This window comes from Phaethon aethereus (genome assembly GCF_964289735.1).
Source record: "Phaethon aethereus genome assembly, chromosome: 17".
NCBI lineage: Eukaryota > Metazoa > Chordata > Aves > Phaethontiformes > Phaethontidae > Phaethon > Phaethon aethereus.
The window spans coordinates 4,658,680-4,681,991 of record NC_138593.1 but is presented as its reverse complement, the minus strand read 5'-3'; the positions used below and the strand labels follow the sequence as shown (position 1 = coordinate 4,681,991).

The following is a 23,312-nucleotide window of genomic DNA, read 5'->3' as shown; positions in this document are numbered from 1 at the left end:
CCGATCTCTGACAAAGCCAAGAGTCTTTCCATCCAAATCACTTTGGCCAGTGTGGCAGGTACCAGGGAGTATCGTATGTCCAGTCTGTTTGCTAAAGGATAACTTGAAAAATGACACGAGGGTTCTCACCACTGATGTGGTCCTTAAATGTAAATACTCCAAACTTTTGAGGAGGGGAGAGCTCATGAGTTTAAAGGAAATTATTTCTGCCTGCCAATAATGTCATCTTTACAGCACGACATGCCCCTGCAAGCAAGCATCTCTGTAGTCAGTTTGTGGCTACCAAAGCTATTAGATTCTGTTTACTGAAATAACTCTGTTAAAGTCTCATGTTTTATGCAGGTCATAGATGTAGTCCTATTGATTTAACTTGAAAGAGCACCCTTTTTTTGTGGTAGTAAGATGTTTGCTTTTCTACACTTTGCTGCCTGCCTTGTCGCCTAACACAACAGCCTCCGCAGCTGCTGTAGGTCACCAGTTTTCAGAGAACTCATGTTCAATGCAGGGCATTTGTACTTATTGATTCAGCATTAAGGGCCATTCTTGTGCAGATATATTCTGCCTTGCCAATCTATAGTCCACTTCATTTCAGCTGTGCACTCAGGTTCAAGGGGATTATTCAGCGAAGATTTTATTCACACTAGAATAACCAAAACACACCTCTGGTTTCCTCTGCTGCTCAAGAGGCTGCTATCTAGAAAACACACCTGCACTTTGAGGCTTGCATCTCACATACTTTACAGTACCTGAAAGGCACTGCCAGAGTCTTCAGAAGCCACAGAAAAGGTTTGGTACAAAGAGTCCATTTCTCATGAGGTAAAAAGTCCAACTCAGCTGATGACAGATAGTACTAGTGGGCATCTCCTCTGCCTTCCAGGGTGCAGCACAGGCACAGTGGCTGTCACTACAACAAAGGGGTCAGCCAAGGTTGCACCAACACCTTGCATGGGGTTAGGGAGCTGGGAAGGTATGAGTCAGGTCAGACTCATGAGGGTCTGGTCAGACTTCTGGTTTTCAGGATACCTTATATTTCTTTTCCTTGTCTTTCAGTCTCATCCTAGCCTTCTTTATTTAGAATCTCCTTCATTTTCACGTACCTCAAGCTGCTCCCTGAGCTTGCTGCAGCCCGTTCTGAACTCCCAGTGACAGACAGAAAAATAATTTGAAAGATAGGCAGCAGCAGCCACCTTCAAAATCTCTTCAGTCTCACTAAGTAGGATCCCTTCCCATCCTGACCCACAAACACTCACACAATGTCAGCAAGCTTCTCCAAGGAGTCAGGCTCCTGTACAAACCCATTTATGTATTCTTCAAATGGGCTGGAGGCATTTTCTTACAGGAATTAAGGAGCTCAAAGTTGGCAATAATATATTTTTCCTCAGAAAAATTACTTACAGAGGATGAAAATATCAATAATAACATAAGGCAATTAAACAAGCCACATTGTCAAGTTTGCTAAGAACAGAAGGCCTTAGCAAATGGCTGTCTACTAGACTTCAGACAGCCATACTCACCAACAACATTGTAAAAAACAAACAAGCTGTAACTTAAATAGTTACAGGTGCACGGCATCCATAGAGAATACTCGGAAACATCCATACATTGTGGGCATTTTTGTTATTAAACAAATAGCACAAGAGAGAAGCCTCCCAGTATCTCGACTCTCCACTGTAACAGTGCTGGCTGGAGCTTCCCCATCTCGCCAAGGTTAAGTGCAATTATTTAGGATCCAGCTGCACCCGTGTGGTTTCCTCCCAGTGTTACACTGCATAAAGAGACAAAACGCCATCCCTGGACCTCCGTGGGAGGAGGCTAACACAGGAGGTGTTGCAGGGTAGGCTGCAAGGAGGAGAGACACAACTCCGGCAGGCTGCTCTAAGAAAAATGCAGCCCCGTATTCACAGCCGCTGTTTCCCTTCTACCCTTTATTTACTTCAGTGTTACTTTGTCCTCGCTTGTGGTACCCAGGTCCTGATCTTCACTCAGTAATTCTGCAAATGTTTGCTTGGCATTTATAGTGCACAAACTGTGCTTAAAAACACAGCAATGAAGGATTTACTCCGAGGAAAGATTTTCTCATTTTATACTGATAATTTCTCATGCTAAACTCACTACAGGTTGGGGAAATCTAGAAGGCTGCAGCTTCTGTGTGGCAGGGACTATTTAAGTCTGCAGTTTTCCAGTATTCGTGTATTGAAATCTTTTATTTGTGGGGTGGCAATAAAAGATGTGGAGAGAAAATCTCCCCTGGCAACATGTACTCTTGAAAGGCCCTTTCAAAGCAAACATTCCAGCAGTGAGAAATACTTCAGCACACTGCCTTCCCGTCTCCTCCTTCCCTCCCTCCTCGCCTCCCCAGCCTATGCTCTTAATATCGAAATAATAAATTTCTTTGTGCCCTGGTTTACGAAACCGTTTCACATCACCTTCATGCACTTGGCTGGGGAAGACCTCACAATCACAGGTTATTCTCTCACACAGTATTTTGTTTCTTTGCAGCCAAGTGTTATCAGCTGGCCATATAGCATTCAAAAAAAAAAAATCACTGTATTCTGAAATACTGATTGCATCAAATGGCAACTAGATTGGAAGACAGTAATCATGCTGGGCTCAGGCGATTAAAAACTCGCTTGGAAAATTGGCGCTTGCTGAGCGTCTATAGAAGAAAATGAATTAAGAAGGAAAACAGTAAGGAAGGGCATACATTAATTTTGCTCTGCAGTGGATAATGTTGAGTGTAAGAGATCTAAGGAAGGACTGTGTGTCTTAAGGATTTTCTCTTACGTTTTCAGAAGAAAACCTGAGAGCCACTGAAGAGGGGTTGCAAATTAAATCCAAACAGTAATCTCAGAAGCAGCGATTGGAAAAGAGCAAATAAATAAAGCATATAAATAGGAGATAGCATTCCCTGCTAGGAACTTATCATTTCTGACAATGCAGCTCAAACAAAGAACTCCCCCTTGCTGGCAGTCCTGCTGGGCAATCTCCATTCTCCATTCCCTGGGTAATGTCTTTTCCCCTCCTCACTGCTAAGCTGCACTGGATATTTGTACAAGTAGCTCAATAAAGGATTACCTCCCAGAATGTCTATATTGTAGCAAGCCCTGTGTAACTCTTGCTCAGCTGTGAGATCTGTGTCCACACCACTTTTATACGGGGTTGAGTACATTGTCAGCGCTCCACACATAATAAATGAATGCAACTCAAATGCCCAAATCTTCAATGAAGTATACATGAATTTTACAGCCTTTTCTTGACACTTGCAAGTGTTCATGTATCTCTGCTCATTATTCCCCTGTTTATTACAATACATCCTTTTCTCATGACAGATTTCGGATCCAGGCTCATGTTTAAGGGAGGTTTTATTCTCCAGCCCAGGGCAGGACTGTGTTGCGCAGCCCATAGGACATCACAGGAGCTCTCTAGCAGGAGCAGGCTGGAATTCCCTTTGAAGGAGCTGCGAGTTCGTTAGTTGCTGACTACAGGCTGCTAAAATCTATTTTTACAGTGTTGGAAGGCCACATCCTGCAATGCATCTCACACGAGTAGTCCTTACTCTCACTCAGTAAATAGGGCTATTTGCACAATTATTATGGGAGCAAAACTAGAGCAGGAGTGAGCATTATAACATCTTTAATGTGTATCGCATTGATTTTATATACAGGGATACATACGTCTATATATAGCATCGATCTGTCTGACACCACCACCTTTGCAGTACTACTCATTCACCGTTCAGAACACACCTGCAAGCTCTGACCCTCCCGTTTTGAGCGGATGAACCAAAGCAGAACATTTCACCTCTAAAAGTGCCGGTTGCATTTGCGAAGCCTGCACTCAGCTCCCCTCGGGCCAAGCCACCCACGCATCAGTCACTCTTCTGGACACCGTGCCTCCCCGTGCCAATTGCAAACGCTGGGTCTCAGGATGTCTCCCACCCGGATGTGTCACCGAGCGAACCTGCCAGTCACTGCCGGGAACCTCTTCTCTGGGCACACTTTGAAAAGCAAAGCAGGTGCCCAGCAGCTGCACCCCCATTTCAGACCACTGACGGGACGGCGGTAACCTGCCCAGCCTGGCGTGGACCTCCTCCTTTCCATCGCCCCAGAGGCCATGGTCGGGTAAAGTCGGGGGGGTGGAGGGATTCACTGTGCTGCCAAGTTTGTAACAACGCCTGTCGGAGGCCGTGTTTTAAAAACATGGCAAAGAAACAGGTGGGCGTAGTATTTAACTACTATTCTTTAAGATTGGCTTCTCCGCATTACCCTCAAATTCCCAGATACACGCCAATCCTGATGCACAAAGTTACAGATCTGCCTAGCTTCATGTTGTTTCTCCTCTTGGTGCTGTTCCTATGAAGGAAATCAAAATAGTTTTCATTCTGATTTCCAATTCTGTATGATGAGAATGCAAAAATATTAATAATTAAAAAAATAGCAAGAACAAAAATTCCTTCTACCACAGATAAGAAAGGGAGCTGGTTACTGTCAATGGTAGGTGTTTTATTATGTCAAATACATTAACTGCACTTCAAAATGATGGTGGCGTGTCAGCCTCATCTCCATCCTCAACTCCAATTACGTATCTCAAGGGAATGCATCTCAGAACACATTACTAAAACACAGGTGTGGATAAGTTAAACCACAAAAACATATACTCAAGCTGCATTCAAAATCCGACTGTGACCCACAGCACCAGGGGAATGCAAAGCTTTGGTTGCTGAGTGTGCCGATTGCTGCCAAGCTGCCTCAGTACAAAGTTCTCTGGAAATAAAGCCTGTTGGCTGATTGAAAGATTCAGCATCGTATGTACATTTTAATGTACGGTTTTGGTGCCTAAAACAGTATCGCTTACTTAAAACGGGATGCTACACCATCCCAAAAGCATCATTTGCTGCCCAGTCCCACTTCTCTCAACTATCACATCAGTGAAGAGGGCAGAAGACTTTTTTTCTCATCCCATAGCTGACAGCTAATGGCTGTTTTAACTTTCACATGGAGCAAGTTTTGCCCTCTGGAACACCTCTGTCACTCCAATGCCTTTCACACAGTTGCATGACTTTAGCTGAGAGCACGTTTTGGCCCCAGGGGTTTTGATGACAACGGGAATCTGAATTAATTTGCCCAGCCAGAATGATAGTTCAAGAGGTATAAAAGCCTTGGAATCCATGAGGTTCATGCATCTGCAATTAAAATATTTAAATGGCCAGCTGCATTAAAGTTTATAAAGCAGAGTTAATTTCCTACAGAACTTGGAGAAAAAGCCTCCAGAAGTTTGTCATTTTCTCCTGACAACAGCTACTTATTGCTCCATTTGCTTTTGTTGTGCCCAGGCCGAGTTGTTTACTTGGTGCATCTCTTAGTATAAAATATTCAGAGTCTATCCTAAGAAATACCACAGTTCAGGCTAATGATTGTTTCCCAGGACTGGGATCCATGCCCTTTGCATTTCTGCTCTCAGAGCAGCCAAATGCTAAGCCATAGAATTGTTTTCTTCCTCTGAAGCAGCAGCTGGTCCCTTGGAAGACACCATAAGCATCTCTGCCGAAATCTGTGTAATTGCACATGTCGGCATGGTCTGTTCTTAACGGATCCTCTCCCAGACAAAACACTGTTTTCGCAAGCTGGCTTTGAAGACTGTGCGTGTTTAAAAATAGCTTTAGGAAAATACACACATATATTTTGCTATAAACTGTGTACAATGTGTACTGTGTACAGAATATTAATTCTTCAATATGTGATTTTGTGAGATTGCCTCACTGCCATCGTTATTGCTATACATGGAGCTGTTTTGTGTGCAAATACGATTCTAGACCCAAAGTTGTAGCTTGGCACAATCATACAACAATATAGATTTCAACTTGTTGCTGTGTAACGAGAGCATTTTTTAAGATAAATCTTTAATATGCAGTAAGTGGCTATGTTACTGTTCTCTGATCATACTTGGTCTAGCTAGAAGACTAATTAGCAGAATCTGGTGACCTCAATGTCAGAACCTCTGATATTTCAACAAAAAGCAAACTCCTTAATTCAACAGCTGACTTATTGTAGAGAGATCTGCTGTAGCCTCCTGCCTCTCTCTTACGACTCATAAAGATGAACTCTGTATGGGGGCAAAGGGGGTGGATTTTTTGGCCAAAATAACTAGGTATTGTAAGAAGCTCTAATTTATAAGTTTGATAAATTGCAAGCAGCTCAGTGACATTTAATTATTCCTCTAACTTAGGCATACCTGTCTACAGATACAAAAGGCAAGATGAGCAGTCTTCAACAGGTTTCTTGCCAATAAATCCTACTGGCCAGGAGTATCCTTACCATCACCATGGCACTGCCGGGACAGAGACCAGCAACTTCAGAGGAGGTTTGGAATGAAGCAGAGAGGTAACCCAGAACTCCTCAGTCACAAGCAGGATCCTCACGTCCTAAGTAATCCTTCTGTTCAGCTGAAGAATGCTTCACTGTCGTAAACCGCTTGCCTCTGCCAGCCATCAGGGGAGTCATTATTTCAGAGGCTTTGTAACAGACTGCAGAGTCCGTTACCTCCCAGCTCCCACAGACGGATGGAGATGAAGCAGACAGTGACTTGAGGTTGTTCACAGTTGATTTCATGGAGCTGATGATACTGACTCACTGGCACTAATCAGGTGAGATTAAAAGGACAGCATGGACAGGGAGACGGACTCACCAAATTAAACATTCGCACTTCAAAAGCTTTCTAGTTGAACAGCTGCCTGCCGCAGCGCCGACCCGTCCCCTCTTCTGGGGCAAGACAGAGTGGTTAAGCCTCCAGGGCTGTCAATCTTGAACCATTCAGCAGCACTGAAGAAAAAAATCACTTAAAAAATAAGATCTGGTTCAAAATGAATTGCCTAATAAACCAACTGGCACCAAAGTAAATCCATCATATAAACAAGTCGAGAGTGTTTTCACTGCTTCCAGAAAGAGTTTGGACCCCTGGAGTGAGCTAATTTCTGTGCAAGTGACCACAAAATAAAGCGCTTAGGTAATGTAGTGATAGGTACTCAAAAATATGATAGATGGAGATATAAGATTAGCTCCACTTTATGTACAAGTACATTACATTCTTGATCACATACTTTAATGGTGAAGCAGCTGCAGAACTTGCAAATTACAAGCTCTGGCTTCGTTTTCAGAGCTCTTGCATAAATAGCTGTATTTAACAACTCCAGGCAGGCGCTTCTTTCTGTAAATTATCCTAAGAATGTGCTCTGAGTCTGCAGCAAGAGATTCTTCCCAAAAATTCAGTATCATCTAAATTGGAGAACCACAGTACCCCTCCCTTTCCATAGTTTTGGGGTTTTTTTTCCCCCATGGTTCCTTGTAGCAGTTACTGTGCTGGGGTTAGAGATCACTGTGCCCAGCGTTGTTGAATAAGATCTTCAGTTGCTCATCTGTTTTTTGTCTAGAAGAGGGAAGAACTTCCCTCAGATTCAATCTATTTCAGCTATTACCTTTCCCACCTTTCCTACACTATTTTTACCGCACATTAGATAAAGCCTTGCTGGCTGCTGCTAGGAAAATTAGGTCTTCTATTGTTTTAACATTAATTATGGAGAGTTCAAGATAAGGTTTGTGTTAGAAAAGTAGGGGGTAGGAATGGTTTGAATTTTACTTTCATTATAATTAGACAGGAAATTATGAAAAGGGGAAAAATAATTCATTGAAGTGCTTTCCTCTAGCAAGCTAAGGAAAGTGCGTTCTCGCACAGATGGAGTTCATGGTATGTTATTGAAGCACCATTGTTCTTAATGTATGATTCTGCCTGGGCACACTGAGCCTGCTTCTATTGTGCTTTACATGTGGGCAGAAATGGGCAGGATGAGGCCCCCTGACTCCCTTCTGTTCAACTAAGGGCCCTTTCTATTACAAAAAAAAGTAGGCTAAATTAGACCATGGTGTAACTCCATGGAAGCCATCTGAATTTGAACCATCAGTCAATTTCTGCATAACTTGCTAAGGACATGAAAATATGGCTAACCTAAGAATGAATTAATTGGGCAGCTGTCTCCCTTTCATTTGTACGCTACTCAAATAAACATTTGGACTAAGAAGCTGTCCTCATTATAATCCCCTCACTTGATGCTGCTTTGTGGATGATGTGTATGACTACCACCTAACTACAGTGTTTTCAGAATTTTTCTTCATGTGACATTACTATGGTTCAGGCTTTAAAAGGCACTTTTACAGGGAGGAAAAAGGAGTACACAGACCTTGCTTGGAGTTTCTAAGCAGCCGTAAAGAATGACTGTGTCAAAGTCCCTCAGGTTAGACCTCCCTCTGTAATACAACCATCTCAAGATATTCCCTCCATCACTGATGTTGGTCTAACTCTATTTCCCTCTAACTGTGGCTCAAAGGCTAGTGGGGAGCAAGTAAAACCCAAGTGTAAGAGGCCAGCAAAACTTCAGCAGTGCTTATACTTCCCGAAAAGATGGACGAGCAAAGGAGGTCCTTGCCATGGTACAACCGCTTTAATCTTCAAGGCTTTTTTCCCCCACTTGTGAAGACTGAGGCCCCATGGTTCAGCATGCATATAGCAAGGTTCATCCCACCATGCCTACAGCTCCTTTATCTCTCAGTACACTGCCTATCACCAGAGCAGCTGAATAATTTATGCATAAATTCAATCAAGCTTCCACCACTTCTTTTCAGCTTCACAACTCTATTTAGCTGTGGTTTGCAGGAAAAGCAGGACACTGAGAGAGATGTCCTTCAAGTGAGTCCGTGGCAGAAGACCACTGAAGTTAATGAGACTCTAGTGGAGATAAGGATTTTGTCCATTCAGAAGCTTCATAAACTACATAAGGCAGGCTGAGGCTGGGAAAAGGATGTATTTCTCTGCCTTGTTTGCAGATAAGGAAGCGAGATTCCAAGGGGAATGAGTGATTTCCCCACAGTCACACAGGAAATCAGCAAGAGATATGGAAATTAATGCTGAGAAGCATTTCACTGCCTTAATCATAAAGCCAATCTTTCCCTCAAATGCCAACAGCATTAAATGCTCCTTTTCAATAATGGAATAAGCATGAGAGTTTCACTGACTTACAGTTATGTTCCATCAAAAAATTTTATAGGGTAGCCAGTTCAAGTTAAAATGGTTGGTCAGTATTATGACCTACATCCAACTTAGGGACCAGGGATTGCAGTAGAACTGAGCAAGTTTACCTGTGAGACTCCTTTGAGGATCAAGTCACACTAAGGTCGGAAAATGCGAGGTCAAAAAGTAACAGGTGTGTTTCATTATATTTACCACTAATTAGATAGGCTTTGAAAAATGTGGACTGAAATATTCTCTTGCTGGGAAGCTATTAAGCTGTTAGGTTGAGGGAATATATGGCTTAGAATAGGAAAGATTTACATCTCTTGCCTACAAATAAATCACTTGTACATCCTCTGTCTATTTGACCATCTCTGAGTAGTATTTATATCAATGTGATATCTAGGTAGCTGCCTGGATAAGCACATTTTGTATAAATACGTAATAGGCTGTGCCAAAGTCTGTTTTTATTTAAACTAGCTTCAATTCATTGTGTCTTAATTGAAAATAATGGTGTTACGGCAGTGATCAAAGAACTATCTCATTAATTGTCTATTAAATCATTAGCTATTAAACAGAAATAAAAGGTTAAGAATGCAACATTCTCTGTTCTGCCCAGAAGAATATGAATATCTCTCCAATTACAAAGAAACAATAAAGACAGAATTAACAGTGAAAACAAGCTTAAGATTAGGCAATTACATCCAAAATGCCTGACAACTCTTATTAGAGGGTTTAGCAGTACGACCTATATAGAAAAGGCAACACAAATTTGGAAGCAAAGTCAATATTGACTTTACCAAAGGGGCTTGTAAAGGAAATATGCATTTTTCTGAAAAAATATAGGCACATAAACCCTGTACTAAATTTTAACTCAACTAATTAATTGTTATGGATTCAATCTTGCAACCAATACATATATTTCCAGTTAAAAAAATATGCCTGAACAGCATTCAGTCTGAGAACACCTCTCAGTAACTTGTGACTGAAATCAACTATAAGGATGCTGCGATTTTCACAAAAATAACATTTCTCCCATTTTATATCACCAGGATGAGGCAAGATGACCTCAGTGAAGAGCACGTTCAGACCTGTGCTTTGGTTTTGTTCATTGAGTCAGTATAGTAATGTACCAGGTCTGGGAAAGAGTCCCAGAGTCATTCTTTTTTGTCAGTGATTTGATACTCAAATAATTTCACAGAACAGTCAAATGAAGATCTGATTTATACTCAACTTAGTCCCTACCAAAAAAGGGGGGAATTATAGTACAAATCTTGTAAAACCTCTGCAGAATTTTGGCTTGTGTTTTGGTCTGTTCTGTCCAGATCACTGAAAGAATGGGACGACAGTCATCAACTTGAAAGTGCTTTGGAGCAGCTCTAATTCCACCTAGAAATACAATGTGTTTTGAAAAAACAAGAAAGGAAGATGGTCAAAGGGCAAGAGCTCTGCTTTCTTCAAGTGTATAAATTTACAACTGGAAATAAATCTTTTCTCTGGTCACAGCCTTATTGTCAAGCGTTATTTAGTTGCCAGCTTCAGTGGACCTTCTAAATTTGGGAACCAGAACAACTTCATGCCTAGCTTTGACGGGATATCCATATGGACAACTGCTGATTGAACTAAATGGACTTTAAACAGGCGGTGTTTTGAAATGCAACATCTCCCTAACTTCTGCAGATACTAGTTTTATTAGTGGAAGAGGAATGGGAGTCCTTTTCCTGACCTTTTCTTATCAGATTCAGTCCAGTATTCTCTAAATACAGCGAGTCCTAGAAACACTAGAAACTCAATTAATAGAAGCAAAAGTCCACATATACCATCTTTTAGATCTGGGTTTTTTTTTCTGAAGTGCAAGAAAATACAGTGTTGGCAATATGTTTATGATATGGTGCTTGAGTTTAGAATATGAACAATTAATTGTGAACTGATAAATAATAGGCACTAATCAAGAAAACAGCTGTATGGTACACAGCCAAAAAAATGAGCACAATTTATCAAGAGAGTCTGTTCCGTTAACAATTAAGTTAGTCATAAACAAAGATACTTATTCATGTTCCTTCTGGTAAGGACTTTCATGGAAATTTGGTTTCCAGAAAAAGAAACTGTCATTTTTTTCTTTTCCCATCTGATATATATAAGTGAAAATATAGAAGCTAGAGCACAGACTAGAGACTCAAGAGACCTATTCCATCACTGGCTGAGGCTAAACACCAGAACAGTCATTTTCCTGAAAAGGGAGTATTCCACTGATGTCCTTTGCAAAATGCTTTGAGGTCTGAAAACTGCTAGGCATTGTTATTGTGTAACCAAGCCCTTAGCTATCAACTTCTCTGGGGATACAACTGCACATATGCCTCTGCCCAATAATCTGAGTCTTATTTATGAATTATTTGCCTTCGTGATAAACAGATATAAATCTTAATGAAAAAAGTTGGAAGCAAGTAGAGGTTGCCTGACTAAGGCTTTTGCCCAAACCCATCTTGCCTTTCCTATAGCTACCTAGGATGAAATGGATGTCGTCTTTCACCTACCTATAGGTCTCAGGAAGAGGAAATCTCTAGAAAATATACAGTTGCTCTGTAAGCTCTTCAATGGCAAAGGAATTTCTTTGTCATTGGACATAAAATGCAATGAAATTATCTTTGTTTTAAAGGAAGTAACTTATTCAAAAACTTTGTAACAAGCTCATTCAGGGTTATCAAAAGTAAGAAGGTGAGGTTTTTTTCCAGCATATCATCTTCAAAATAAATAGCTTTGCTGTGTGCAATCCTTTACCCAGCTAAACAACATGACAATTTATCTGACAAAGTACAAGCTACCTATTAGGACCTTTGCAGTCTTTTCTACAAAGAGGTTGTTATAATAATAAGTTAAAACTGCACAGGTATAGGATGTGGGTTTCAAATGCAACCTGAAGAGAACTTGTAAGAGTGCTCAGGTCTGGAATACATTCACACATGACATGATAGCTAGAATATGAGGAGGAACTTGTTTCTTGAAAGCTGCAGGGAGAGTTTGTAAGATGATCTACAGGTTACAGAATTACTATATCTAAAAAGCATGACTATGCTACCCTTTTTTTACTGAATTTATATATAATATCCAGCACTTTCCTGGAACTGAGACAAAGGAACTATCTTTCTACCACTACCCTAAGAAACTCATATATAATACAAAACTCCCCCACCCCTATACAGAATTCACTGTAGTAATCCTTAAGTTCATCTAAAACGAGAAAAAACAGCCCCAAACCACACAATAAAACAAATAAACCTATTAAAGATATTCAAAAATATCTCTTTTATGCCTAAAAATAATAATGAGCTAAAAGCTGAAAGCCATGCAATGGTGTCAGAAGTCAGACACTCAGTATCTTGATCAAGTCACATTAATGCTATTTTCATCTCAATGTCAGGGAGGGAGAACCAGTTGAACACATGATTTTAAAAAAAAACAACAAAACACAAGATTGTTTAAAAGTTCCCAGCTCTCGTTTGGGGATTTTTTGCAATATGGTTGTTATTTTTTATCCTCTGTTGTGCTCCTCCAGGTTTTGGTACAATTCAGTATCTTTACATGTAAGAAATTCCTGACTGGAAAGCAGGTGATGCAGTCAGAAGCATGCAGGAAACCTTGCTGTACACTGTTACAAAATACTGCATCATTACTATTAAAAAATGGATGCAGAAAAGCCACACAAGAACAAAGATCCCTATGTGGGGAGTTGACTTTTCCCAAGTGGGATGTATCAGACAACACGTTCTTTCTCATCGTAACTGGCTGAACAGCGAAGACAGACTAGGACTGCTCTTTCAGCACCCCTGACCCTCTTCTGCCACATCATACGGAACACACCAGCACAAATGGGTCCACATCAGCCTATGCAAATGTGCTAACCCTTCGTAACCTCTGGAGACCACTGTCTCATCGCACAGTGGAAACAACCTGCCACTGCAGAAAGAGCTATGACTATAAAACGACTGGACCATGTGAAATCCTGAATGTGAGCTAGGTCACAATATGGTGGTGGTGGAGGAGAAACGGTGAAAACTCCATTCTCCACCTCCTGTGGGTGCCTTACCTTTATGACGTCTTCATCAGCTGATTTGCACTCGCTGGAGTCCGAAACATCGACCACAGACCCATCCTCCTGCACGGCAACTACCTTGACTGGAACAGACACCGTTTTGCCCGTCAGAATGGCCGTGTTAAGGACTTCCGTGTCCTGTATGCACACATACACAAACAAGGGATGGGCGTTAGAGAAGCATAAAACCACGAGAATGCCACAGGAGTCAAACTGATGACCCAAAACCCTGCCTCTGACAGGGACGGGGCAGCGGAGCGACCCTTCCTTGCACACACCCTTCGAGCTCCCTGCAGTCAATGTTTAGCAGCTTTCTAAGCCAAAACTTGCAGCTGGTCCATCAAGTTCTGGTTTTGACAAATATGTGGATTTACTCTTTTTGAGCTCATTTACAGGTTTGGCTGCTGTGGCAATGAAATCAGTAACGCAATTACGTGCGAAGGCACATCTGCAGCTTGGCAGAACCACGACGCTATTCGGGTGCAATCTCCAGAGTGTCAGTGACTCTCCCCACCCTTTTGCCCCAGATCGTGCCAGTAATTTGGGAAGTGATTATCAAGCATTACAGTAACAGCATTTCCTTCTTACTGTTCCAGCTAACAGTGTTGAAAGTTGACCATTTTCCCGTTTCAGGACATAAATACACGATGAGAAAAACTATGCATGAGGTAGAGTATTACAAACTAAGTGATGCCTCCTTAGAAAATTTTTTTCATCTTTCCCCATCAAAATCCCACCTAGAGATGTTTTACCACATTTATCTCTAATCCTGATGAATTCATGGGGCTGACACTCTAAATGACTCTATTAACACAGCCTTCCTCTGTGTCTCAGTATGGCTGCAGTTTGATTAATTACTCCAAATGAGTTGCTATAGAGGTCCCTGCCTTGCGTAAGCATGTATGCAGACTGGAGGGGAACAGCCTCCGAAGGCCTGGAGATCAGCTTGTCTCTGCTTAAGCACTGCTTACTGCAGGCCCAAAACTTGACACACATGCGGGGCAAGGAACGATCTGTGCTTTCGTAGGGATTCAGTTTGGCCTTCTCGAAAAGCCTGCAATAGGAAATACTGCTTTGAATCAATCCACTTTTCATTTTTCAACTTCCATAAAACTAATTGCTTGCCAGCTGGGGAAAAAAAAAAAGTTGCTTCCAACTAATCTAACTTTAAATTCCATTATTAGAATTGGTGGGAGAAGAAATGGATTTTAGTGAAAAATTTGATGGCAGCTTGCATAGGGAGATATATTCAGTATCATTTGCTTCTGTCTGCTAGCTAGATTGATAGAAAATAATGGCCATTGACCACAGGCTAAGGACAGCTGGAGAACACCAATAAATACTTGCAACTAAGATGTATTATTAATCAATATTCGGAAACTTCTACAAAAAGCACCCTGAATTAAATGAGTTGAAGTACTAATAACACTAGTGCCAGCTAACTAATACAGTCTACTAGAGCTTTATGGGCAGTCATGTTCCAGAAAAGCATTGAAGCATGTACTCGAGTCCCTTTCTGTTCAGAACAGCACTAAAAGTACGTGCTCAACTTGACACTTAGACTTCAATGTGATTTAAGTGTGCGTTTAAGTGTTGTCCTGAATAGAGATGCTTTTCTGAATAATATCTCATGAAATAAATATACTGTCTTTGTTCTGTTCTGTGTGAGGCACAAACCAGATGTTTTACACAGCAAATGACTGTCTAGTTTTTGTTTATGCTGAATGGGCTTATTTATAACCAGCTGCCATCCATGAGGGAGGGACACTGGGAAAGTATGTTTCAAAGGTGGAAATGTGAAAGAACAACCGTAAAACCTTTACAAAGACTGAGGTTTGAACAAAACTAAGAAGAAAATGCACTGCCAGGCGAAAGAAAACAATTAGATGCACCTCAGGCGGGAAGAGGTTGTATAAGACAGACAAAGAGAAACTGAGGGTGCTTCATCCACAAGTATGTCAGAGAAGAGATAGTCAGATTTCACCAAGCCAACAGCAAATATCCCACAACTCCTAAGCCATCAATCCAGTATAAACTTACGCCAGATATATGATGAAGACAGGGTGGTCCTGTGTCAAAACACTCGCAAGAAGCAGTTTGCCAGCATGCTACTTGTAAGCTATTCTTCAACAACAGTCTTCTTCAGTGCATCAGGGGAAACGGTATTTTTGCCAAGGTCACAAACAACGAACACGTGACTAATTCTACATCCAAACCGACTCTGTTAGCACAGTCACGTAACTCCTACGTGTCAGGGGCAGGCGGCACTTGTATGCAATTATGGTCTGATGCAAAGCCCTACTGAGCCATAAATGAAAGGCCTCTTTTGACTTGAGTGGACTTGGAATGAGGTTCTCAACAGGCTTGAACTAATTTCTCCTTTGGTTTTTGCACTGTTCCTTGTATCACCCTCGTGTTGACCCCCATGTGTGACAAAGGATAAACAAAACTTCTAGCCTCCTTTTAACTCTAAGTGCTGCTTAGCTACCAAGCTGAAGCCAGACTTCGATGCTCTGAAGGGTAATGCAAATTTCATAAAGACATTTGCATTCCTTGCATAAAGTCCCTGTGAAGATGAGCATGAGAGAAAAGGTTTTAGAAATGACACTTCGCAACCCCGCGATTGGTAGGTGCTCCGAAATACGCTCATCCTGCTCTTGACACAAGCACTGTCCTGAACCTTCCCTCCTTCCCAGCGTGTACAGGTACCCACCGTGCTAATTAGCTGGTGCTGCTTCACAAAAACTACACTTCACTGCTAAGCAGTTCTACTATATAAATCAGTATTTCAGATGCCTGATGCCTGGATTAAGTTACACAAGTATAACAGGTTGTGTAAAGACCTTTTTTAAGAGCTGGCTATTCATAGACTGAAAAAGCGTATTTCCTCTGAGGAAGAAATATGAAGGCAGAACTGAACTAACTGACTGTCCATTAGATTTATAAACAAACTTCTTTTTTAGTGCATCTTCAACAAGTAATCACATTAAATCCAGATTGTGTTAGGCTTGTTTTATATTTCCATGGTAGGAAATACTGCAGAAAATAAGTGTTACTGAATTTAAGATACCTGTGCTAGTTATTAGTAACAGCATCTGAAATGTCGAGAGTGGTAATAATGTTGATTTACATGGGCAGGTCCTCATGTGTGGCACAGCGTCAGTGAAACATCTGGAACAACATCCAGGGACCACCAGCACAAACTTCTAACTGCTGACCCTGCAAGGTCCCAGGTGAAAAACTGGGAACCCCTTCCTATTTCTTTTGTCGAGGGTTTCAGCTGCAAGATCTTGACCAAAACCTTCAATTCAAACAGCCTGGATGGAAGTTACACATTCATTTTGCAGGCTTTATCCCTGAATAGTAATTACGTGCATGTTTATCTCCAGCTCCTTCTCTGTACCTGAATGCATTAGCACTTCAGCAGAGCTCTTCTTAATTACAACTGTAACCTGCTAATAGCATTTCTTTGTTGTCTGAAGGAATCTACTTCTTATCCAGCCTAGGCTAAATTAAAATTTAATACAACATCAGGTCGCAGTAGAACTAGGAAGCAAATGACAGCTGTTTAATTAAAACCTAAAGCTGATTAGATGGCACTACTGAGAGAAATACTCAAGAGGAAGAGCAGAAAACTACTGAAACTCAAGGCCGGGATAATGGCTTTATTTAAATATGAATACACCCTGTGCATAGCCGTAGTAAATGTTTGACAACTCATTGCTTTGGACAAATGGGGGGGAAACGTGAATGGGAGACGTGTCAAGAGTCATGATAGAGCTGTGATTACCAACACTGCTGTTACCTATGTACGTGACCAGAAGCAGGGATTACTGAGGAATGACTACAACAGGTAGAGGCAAACCAACTGAGAAACTCCAGCCACAAAGTTCGCAATAATTAGCCTTTAAACACCACCACACAGGTCTAAATCCTCCTTAGGCATTTGACTCTGCAGCAGCTCACCCAGCTACTGTAAGAAAACATGACACAGTTCTTCCCCCTCTTCTGGTTAAAAATTAGAGCCATGGAGAAACAGATTATGCATCTCACAAGAAAGCATCTGGGGAGCCAGGAGCTGGACACAGGTTACCTAGACCCCAGCCCAAAGCTGCCAGCGCATCTTTCCTGCCCCTTCCGGAGCAGCCGGCATCCTTTCCATGAAGTCTGGTGGGGCACAGAAGCCCCACGCCAACCCAGTTTACCGTGACGTCCTTGTGATTAATGCACAAGCTGGATGTGTTTTTTTAGAGGTTAACAAAACATGCTACAGTACAGTAAACCCCATAAACACTCAATTGTAAATCAGGAGGGAAACCTAAAGCCAACACTATTCCACTGACAAATGCTACAGCTAAATGCCTTTTGGCATTTAGTTGAAATGACTGTCTTTAGTGAAGAAGGCATAGAGCTGAAACATTTGTCTGCAGAATTGCATTCCTTCATTATTATTTTTCTCCCCAGAGTGTACCTCACCAAAATACATTTGTAATATTAGGAGGAATATTTAGGAACCAGTCCTCCTGCTTGGAAAAGGCATCTCTTAAAAAAAGTAAATTATAGGGCAGATTGTGATATGTGAGCTGGGATAGGGGAGGGGTTTTATTTGATAAATTATTCACCACCTTCTTCTTTAAATCAAAGAGCAAGGCAATAGAAGTCCATTAAGCAAGCTAATATATAAATTAGATGCTTTGCTGAAATTATTATAATCCAAAGCAATTCTGTATTTTTTCCCCCCTCATGGCTGAATATCATTTTAGGTTTACAATACATATAAATGAAGCCTGGTTGCTAGAAAGCTATTTATATTTTCCACCATTATATCAGGTAAGATATACTATTTTGTCACCCAATGGTGAGAATGAACAAGTAGGATTATGTGTTTATGAAACATTGGAAAATACAAATGATCTTGCAAAGAGCTCCCGTTGTTCTTTGACCCTTATTCCTCCCTACATTCATACAGTCAGTTCACTTCATGCCCAGGAGCCAGACCTCACAGTAATGCTAGCAAGAGTGCCGCTAGCTGCTTTGGCAGATGGCTGATCAGTCGTTATTCCTGGGCTGAACTGGCAAGCCTGGCTGCCCAGGACTTGCCTCAAGTCCGCAGAGGCTGTGATTGTGAAAGGGGTTAGACTACAAGTCCTAATAAAGGGCCGAACAAAAACTAATTCTCTGTTCTGCAAACATCATTTCAGTGGAGCCGCTTGTGGAATCAACTGTTTACCAAGTTTTGAGGTGTCAGAGTGAGGCCTGAAGTGTAACCATGCATGAGTCCTCCTGCCCCGAGAAGCACGTGTGCTGCTACAAGGTCACTCCCGCGCCCCTCCAACCTTCCTGTGTCTCCGGCTGTTTCCTCATTTCAGCTTCTTATCGTCATTAGGAGTGATCAGTTATGACAAATGGCAAATCACAAATACTGCAGGCTATCATGTCAAAGCTAAAGGTCATCCTTTATCTCCTTTGTTTACCTGAGTAATAGCTTTACTTCATATTCGGATCCCAAAGGAAGAACAGGCAGGTGCATATATTCTGCAGGAGAAATTAATTAACGTAGATTGAACCATACAGACAGGTTCTTAATCACCAATTCTTACAGAACAATGTAAGCAGCAACTATTAGCCTAATTGAATATTATTCTAGATGTATATTTTGCAGATGTGTGCTGCAAAACCAATTTGCTATAGCACAAAAAAGCATGATACAGACTCTAACGTGGAATCTTATTTCATGACTTTTTGCCACAGATACACTGAAGGAAGCTCTTAGCAGAGTGCATGGGGCATGTGCAATCAGCTGGAGAGGTAATTCTGTCTTGGAGTTCATGGGAACTAAAGCTGAGGTTTTTTTCCATTTCCATGTTTTTTATGCAGGAAATTCTGCTCATTTTGAGGTTTATGTAGGATGAATAAGCAAAACCTGCTGCTGAAGGTGAAACCTGATTAGAAGCACAGATACTGTCACATCTATGACCTGAGGCAGTTTTATTTTATTTTTTATAACTCAGAACAGATCTGCCCCCATTAAGCAAAGGTTCAGAACGCAGCCTGGTGTACTTGGCAGAAGTAATTGCAACCTGTCAGGCAGTCTCCACTGTCTCAGTTAAGTACCAGTGCCTTCCGCATGAGCAGAAGACCTTTCCTGAGACTGGGCTCATGCTATTTCACTTCAGCCCATTACGTCCCAGAAGAGTTTATTCTCCAAACCTGCTGTGTTACGCATCATGACACCATTGCTCTGAAGTGCATGCTTGAGGTAGAATGAATAGGAAATTCTTACAGCTGGAGAGCAAATATCATTCATCTGATTTTGGTTGTCTGCACAGAGAACAGAGGCACCAAGACTTCCCACCTTGTGTTTCAGGATCTTTTAGTATACCAAGAAATACAGGACCTAATGTTGGCCTAAAATTATGATAAACTCTGCCAGTCATTCACAGTGGAATTTACACTATATTTAGAGACCTATGTAGTACCTTAGCATTCATGTGACAGACTTGTGCCGGTTCTTCTCAATAGTAAGTGATTGGTAACCATTTTTAAGCACATTTAGAATTTCACAGTTCATTTAGAGTGGGTTTTTTCCCCTTTTTATTCCAGAAAAACATGATTACGTTCTGACTAATAAATTGTGTGTCACCTTCAACTGAAATCAAACAAAATCTCCCCGATTTAAGGATACAAAACAGGTAGAGCTTTCAACTCAAGAGCACTGACATTAAGCCTCAGTACAAACTGATACACTACTGATTGTTTTCAAATGGCCATGAAATAACAATATGAACACTCCTCAAAGGCATTGCTTTTTCCACAGAAAAATCTAGGGAGGCCATGCTTTGCCTAGTTCATGGAATGTAACTATTGGATTAACCTGAGTACCAACAGTAGTCAAAGATACAATTGTCAGGCTCTGTATCCTTGTCCCACAGGCTTAATAATATTTAACTACATTGTGGATGGCCATTTTGAAGAATTTATTTCTGACACTTCTCTAATTTCTTTCCTAGTCATCACAAATTCTTTCAGAGTGGGCCGGAAAGAGAGTTTTCTGAAGGAAATTCTACGCCACCAGCGCAATGGGAGAGCCGGCAACTCACTGGCTTGAAAAGGCTTCAGTTTCACCAGTGCAAAACTACAGACGTTGAAACATAAGGTTGCGTATCACATGAGTTTCCTGCTGCAATCTGTGTGCTCATCTTCTACCATGAGCGCTACCTGGGCAGAAATCCATGTCCTTCTGTAATAACAGCTGTTTAATGCTATAGAATAATACACAAATTAATTTCAGCATGTCTACACAACTACCCAACATTCTGCAGGAGCATCCTCTCGCGGAGGGAGGGTGGGTTCTCTTTCGGCTTCAGACACAGTGACTTGCTTCGTTAAGCCATTCACAGAGCGGCTATGGCTTAAGGATACCTATTTATGAGCAGAAAAGGATACATGGGAAAGCAACAGTGACATCATGCAAAATCCTCTGAAATGCCCTGATAGAAGATGGTTGTCTAGCATTTGCTACACAGGGTTCAGAAGAACTGGATTTTATATCTTCTCCCTCAGCATAGTTCAAATACTGGTGTAAGTCCAGAGCTCGTAAAGGTCCAAGTAAATTCAATAAAGAACTGTATTTTCTGGACAGAGCTAGATGCATATACTTATTAACTGTATTTGACAAGCACATTATGGAGTTTAAAATGGAATAGAGATCTACTAGATGCTCAAATTCATCATCCTGCAAAAAAAAAAAAAAAATTTTCAAAAAAACATGGATCTGACAGGAGAGACCCATGTCTTACCCAAAGAAGTTTGGTTTTTTTTCTTGAAGGTGGTCTGTCTTACCTGTCAGGACCAGACTCCTGTACTTACTTATTTTACCTATTTAAGTAATTTCATGGGCTTGCATTCGACTACTCTCAGATGTAAAGAATACACACACCCTGACTGGCTTTTCAGACAGCAAAGGCTTTGGAAGCAGACTGTTTCCCGCTGTTTGCTCTCCCTCAGAAAGGCTATTCTCCCCACAAAGTGCCAGCGGTGAGTGATTCATTCTCTGGCAGTTCCTGTCTTAGGACAGGGTAAGTGATACTTTGGAAGTTCTCTCTCTCTCTCCATTGCCTATTAAAGGGCTCAGATGTCTAGTTTAGATGATGTCTAGAATTATGTGAGAGAACCTCCATCCCTTCCTGTTTTCAAAATTATAACCAATCAGTACCTACAGATTACCATTAGCTCCTCTATTCCTAACAATTTTTACACGACCGCATGTTTCCTACAGTGACGTGGACTTCACAGATGATACAAACATGCCTTTTAGCCACATCATAAAGCTGCCTACTGCTGTATTTGATGCAGTGAAAATAAAAAGCAGGAGAACATATCTGCAGCCAGTCCAAGCGCCAGCCTTTACTACCCTTGCACACTCAGAGCTTTCTGGTGTTTTATTCACTGATTTGAGGAGTAGCCTTCAACTGTACATTGCTCATCCTTGCACTGCCACTCCACTTGAATGAAGTGTTGCCTTTCAAGTCTTCAACATTTACCTTCTACTTAAACAAACACTACAGATGATGTCTCTTGCCTGTGTTTAGAAGTTCCTGAAAACTTTTTGGTAAGGAAAAAAAAAGTTTCTTGACAAAAATCAAAAAGCATAAAGAAGACACCTTTGAGAATATTTTCTTTTGAAAAAAGCTAAAATTAAAAATTGTGAATTTTTTCAAATAAGAATATTGATTTATTTGAGGTGAGTTTTTGAGTCTTCTGACTGATCTAGGAACTACTAAGTTTTTTTTTTCTTCCTTCCTCTGCTTCTCCTTGGCTTTAATTTTGTTCTTCATTTTAATCTTTCAGTCTGTTCACCTTGTACCTGTTCAGAAGCACTGCCTTGTTCTGACATGCCCCTATGTCTGATTATTTCTTTTTTTGCTCAACTTTTATAAAGAACAACCTTTTTTTATTCAAGTTCAGAATGAAATCTCTTTTTTGTTTTCATGATTGAATTTCTCAGTGAACTCTTGTGCAGTGTATTTATTTCCTGCAGACTAGGACAATATCATCTGTGTTTCAAAAGCTGAGCCACTGTTTTCAGAACATCGTTTTTTTTCCAGTCCATCAGCTTTTAGGAGACATAGTCCCTCAAACTAAAGGATGTTTTAAGAACCCGTGAGCAAAAAAAAAAGACTGACTATATTCTGCTCTCAGTTAGACTGGTGCAAGAGGGAGTAATTATAATAAAGACCATGAAGTTACACAAATGTAAAAGTCCTGTGAAATCAGGATCAAACTATTTAATTTTTTATCTTTTTCCCTGTCTCTCTTTCATCTGTTCTAAAAATTACATACTAAATGATTTATTTACATTAATTGTTATAGTATCTTGTCTTTCCACAATACTTCAAAACCAGTTCTCAGCTCTACCAAGGACAACAGGACAGTTATCTTCATCATACAGCTAAAATAACTGAGGCAGAAGTCATCCCACCAGGCCAGTGACAGATCAAGAAACAGAATCCATATGCCCAACATCCTAGGTCCATGCCTTTTCTGAGAGATTGCACTCAAACTTGCTGTCTTCAGGCTGTTGGTTCTGTACAGTTTAAATACCAATTCCGACATCTTTCCTATTAAATGGCCTTTTTGCATAACAAGTAAATGCTGAACACGCAGTATCTCAGTTAATTTATTGGTTGGTTAACTGAAATTCAGCTGTGCAGTGAAACAAGTATCAGTGACTCTAAAGCAATACAGAGGGCTACAAATAAAGCAACCAGTAACAGATGCAAGGAAAGAAAGAGGTACTGTATTACTTGTCAACTTTCTTAAGTGGAAAACGATAATGGCATACTAGCATATACTCTAATGCCACAGAGAGCTGAATGCACTCAAGAAAAATCACAGAATACCTCTTCATATGGAACTATTGCAAAACGTTCCACTTCGAGAGGACTTCCAATGTCATCTCACAGGTGGTTTGAAATGGGGCAAGACAACAGCAGACAAGGGGGATGACATTAATGTTTTTCAGGAATAGAAATAGAAAGTGACAGTATTATTGGTTTTCGATAGAAGCATTCTGTAAACAGACAAAGGTCTTCCACTTATTATTCTATGAAAGCAAGTATATATCAAAATCACAGCATGTTTCTTTGATAAAGAATTTTAACAA

At 40.9% G+C, this 23,312-nt stretch overlaps 1 protein-coding gene across 1 annotated transcript in view; it reads right to left on the bottom strand.

The window, feature by feature from the left end:
- The window catches only part of TMEM132B (transmembrane protein 132B), a gene marked incomplete at its 3' end in the record, with an annotated part of 250,204 nt that overhangs the window by 30,185 nt on the left and 196,707 nt on the right, over positions 1 to 23,312 (bottom strand). The window contains exon 5 of the mRNA XM_082007704.1: positions 13,142 to 13,285. Coding sequence (XP_081863830.1) covers positions 13,142 to 13,285 — 144 coding nt within the window. The remainder of the gene's footprint in view (positions 1 to 13,141; positions 13,286 to 23,312) is intronic.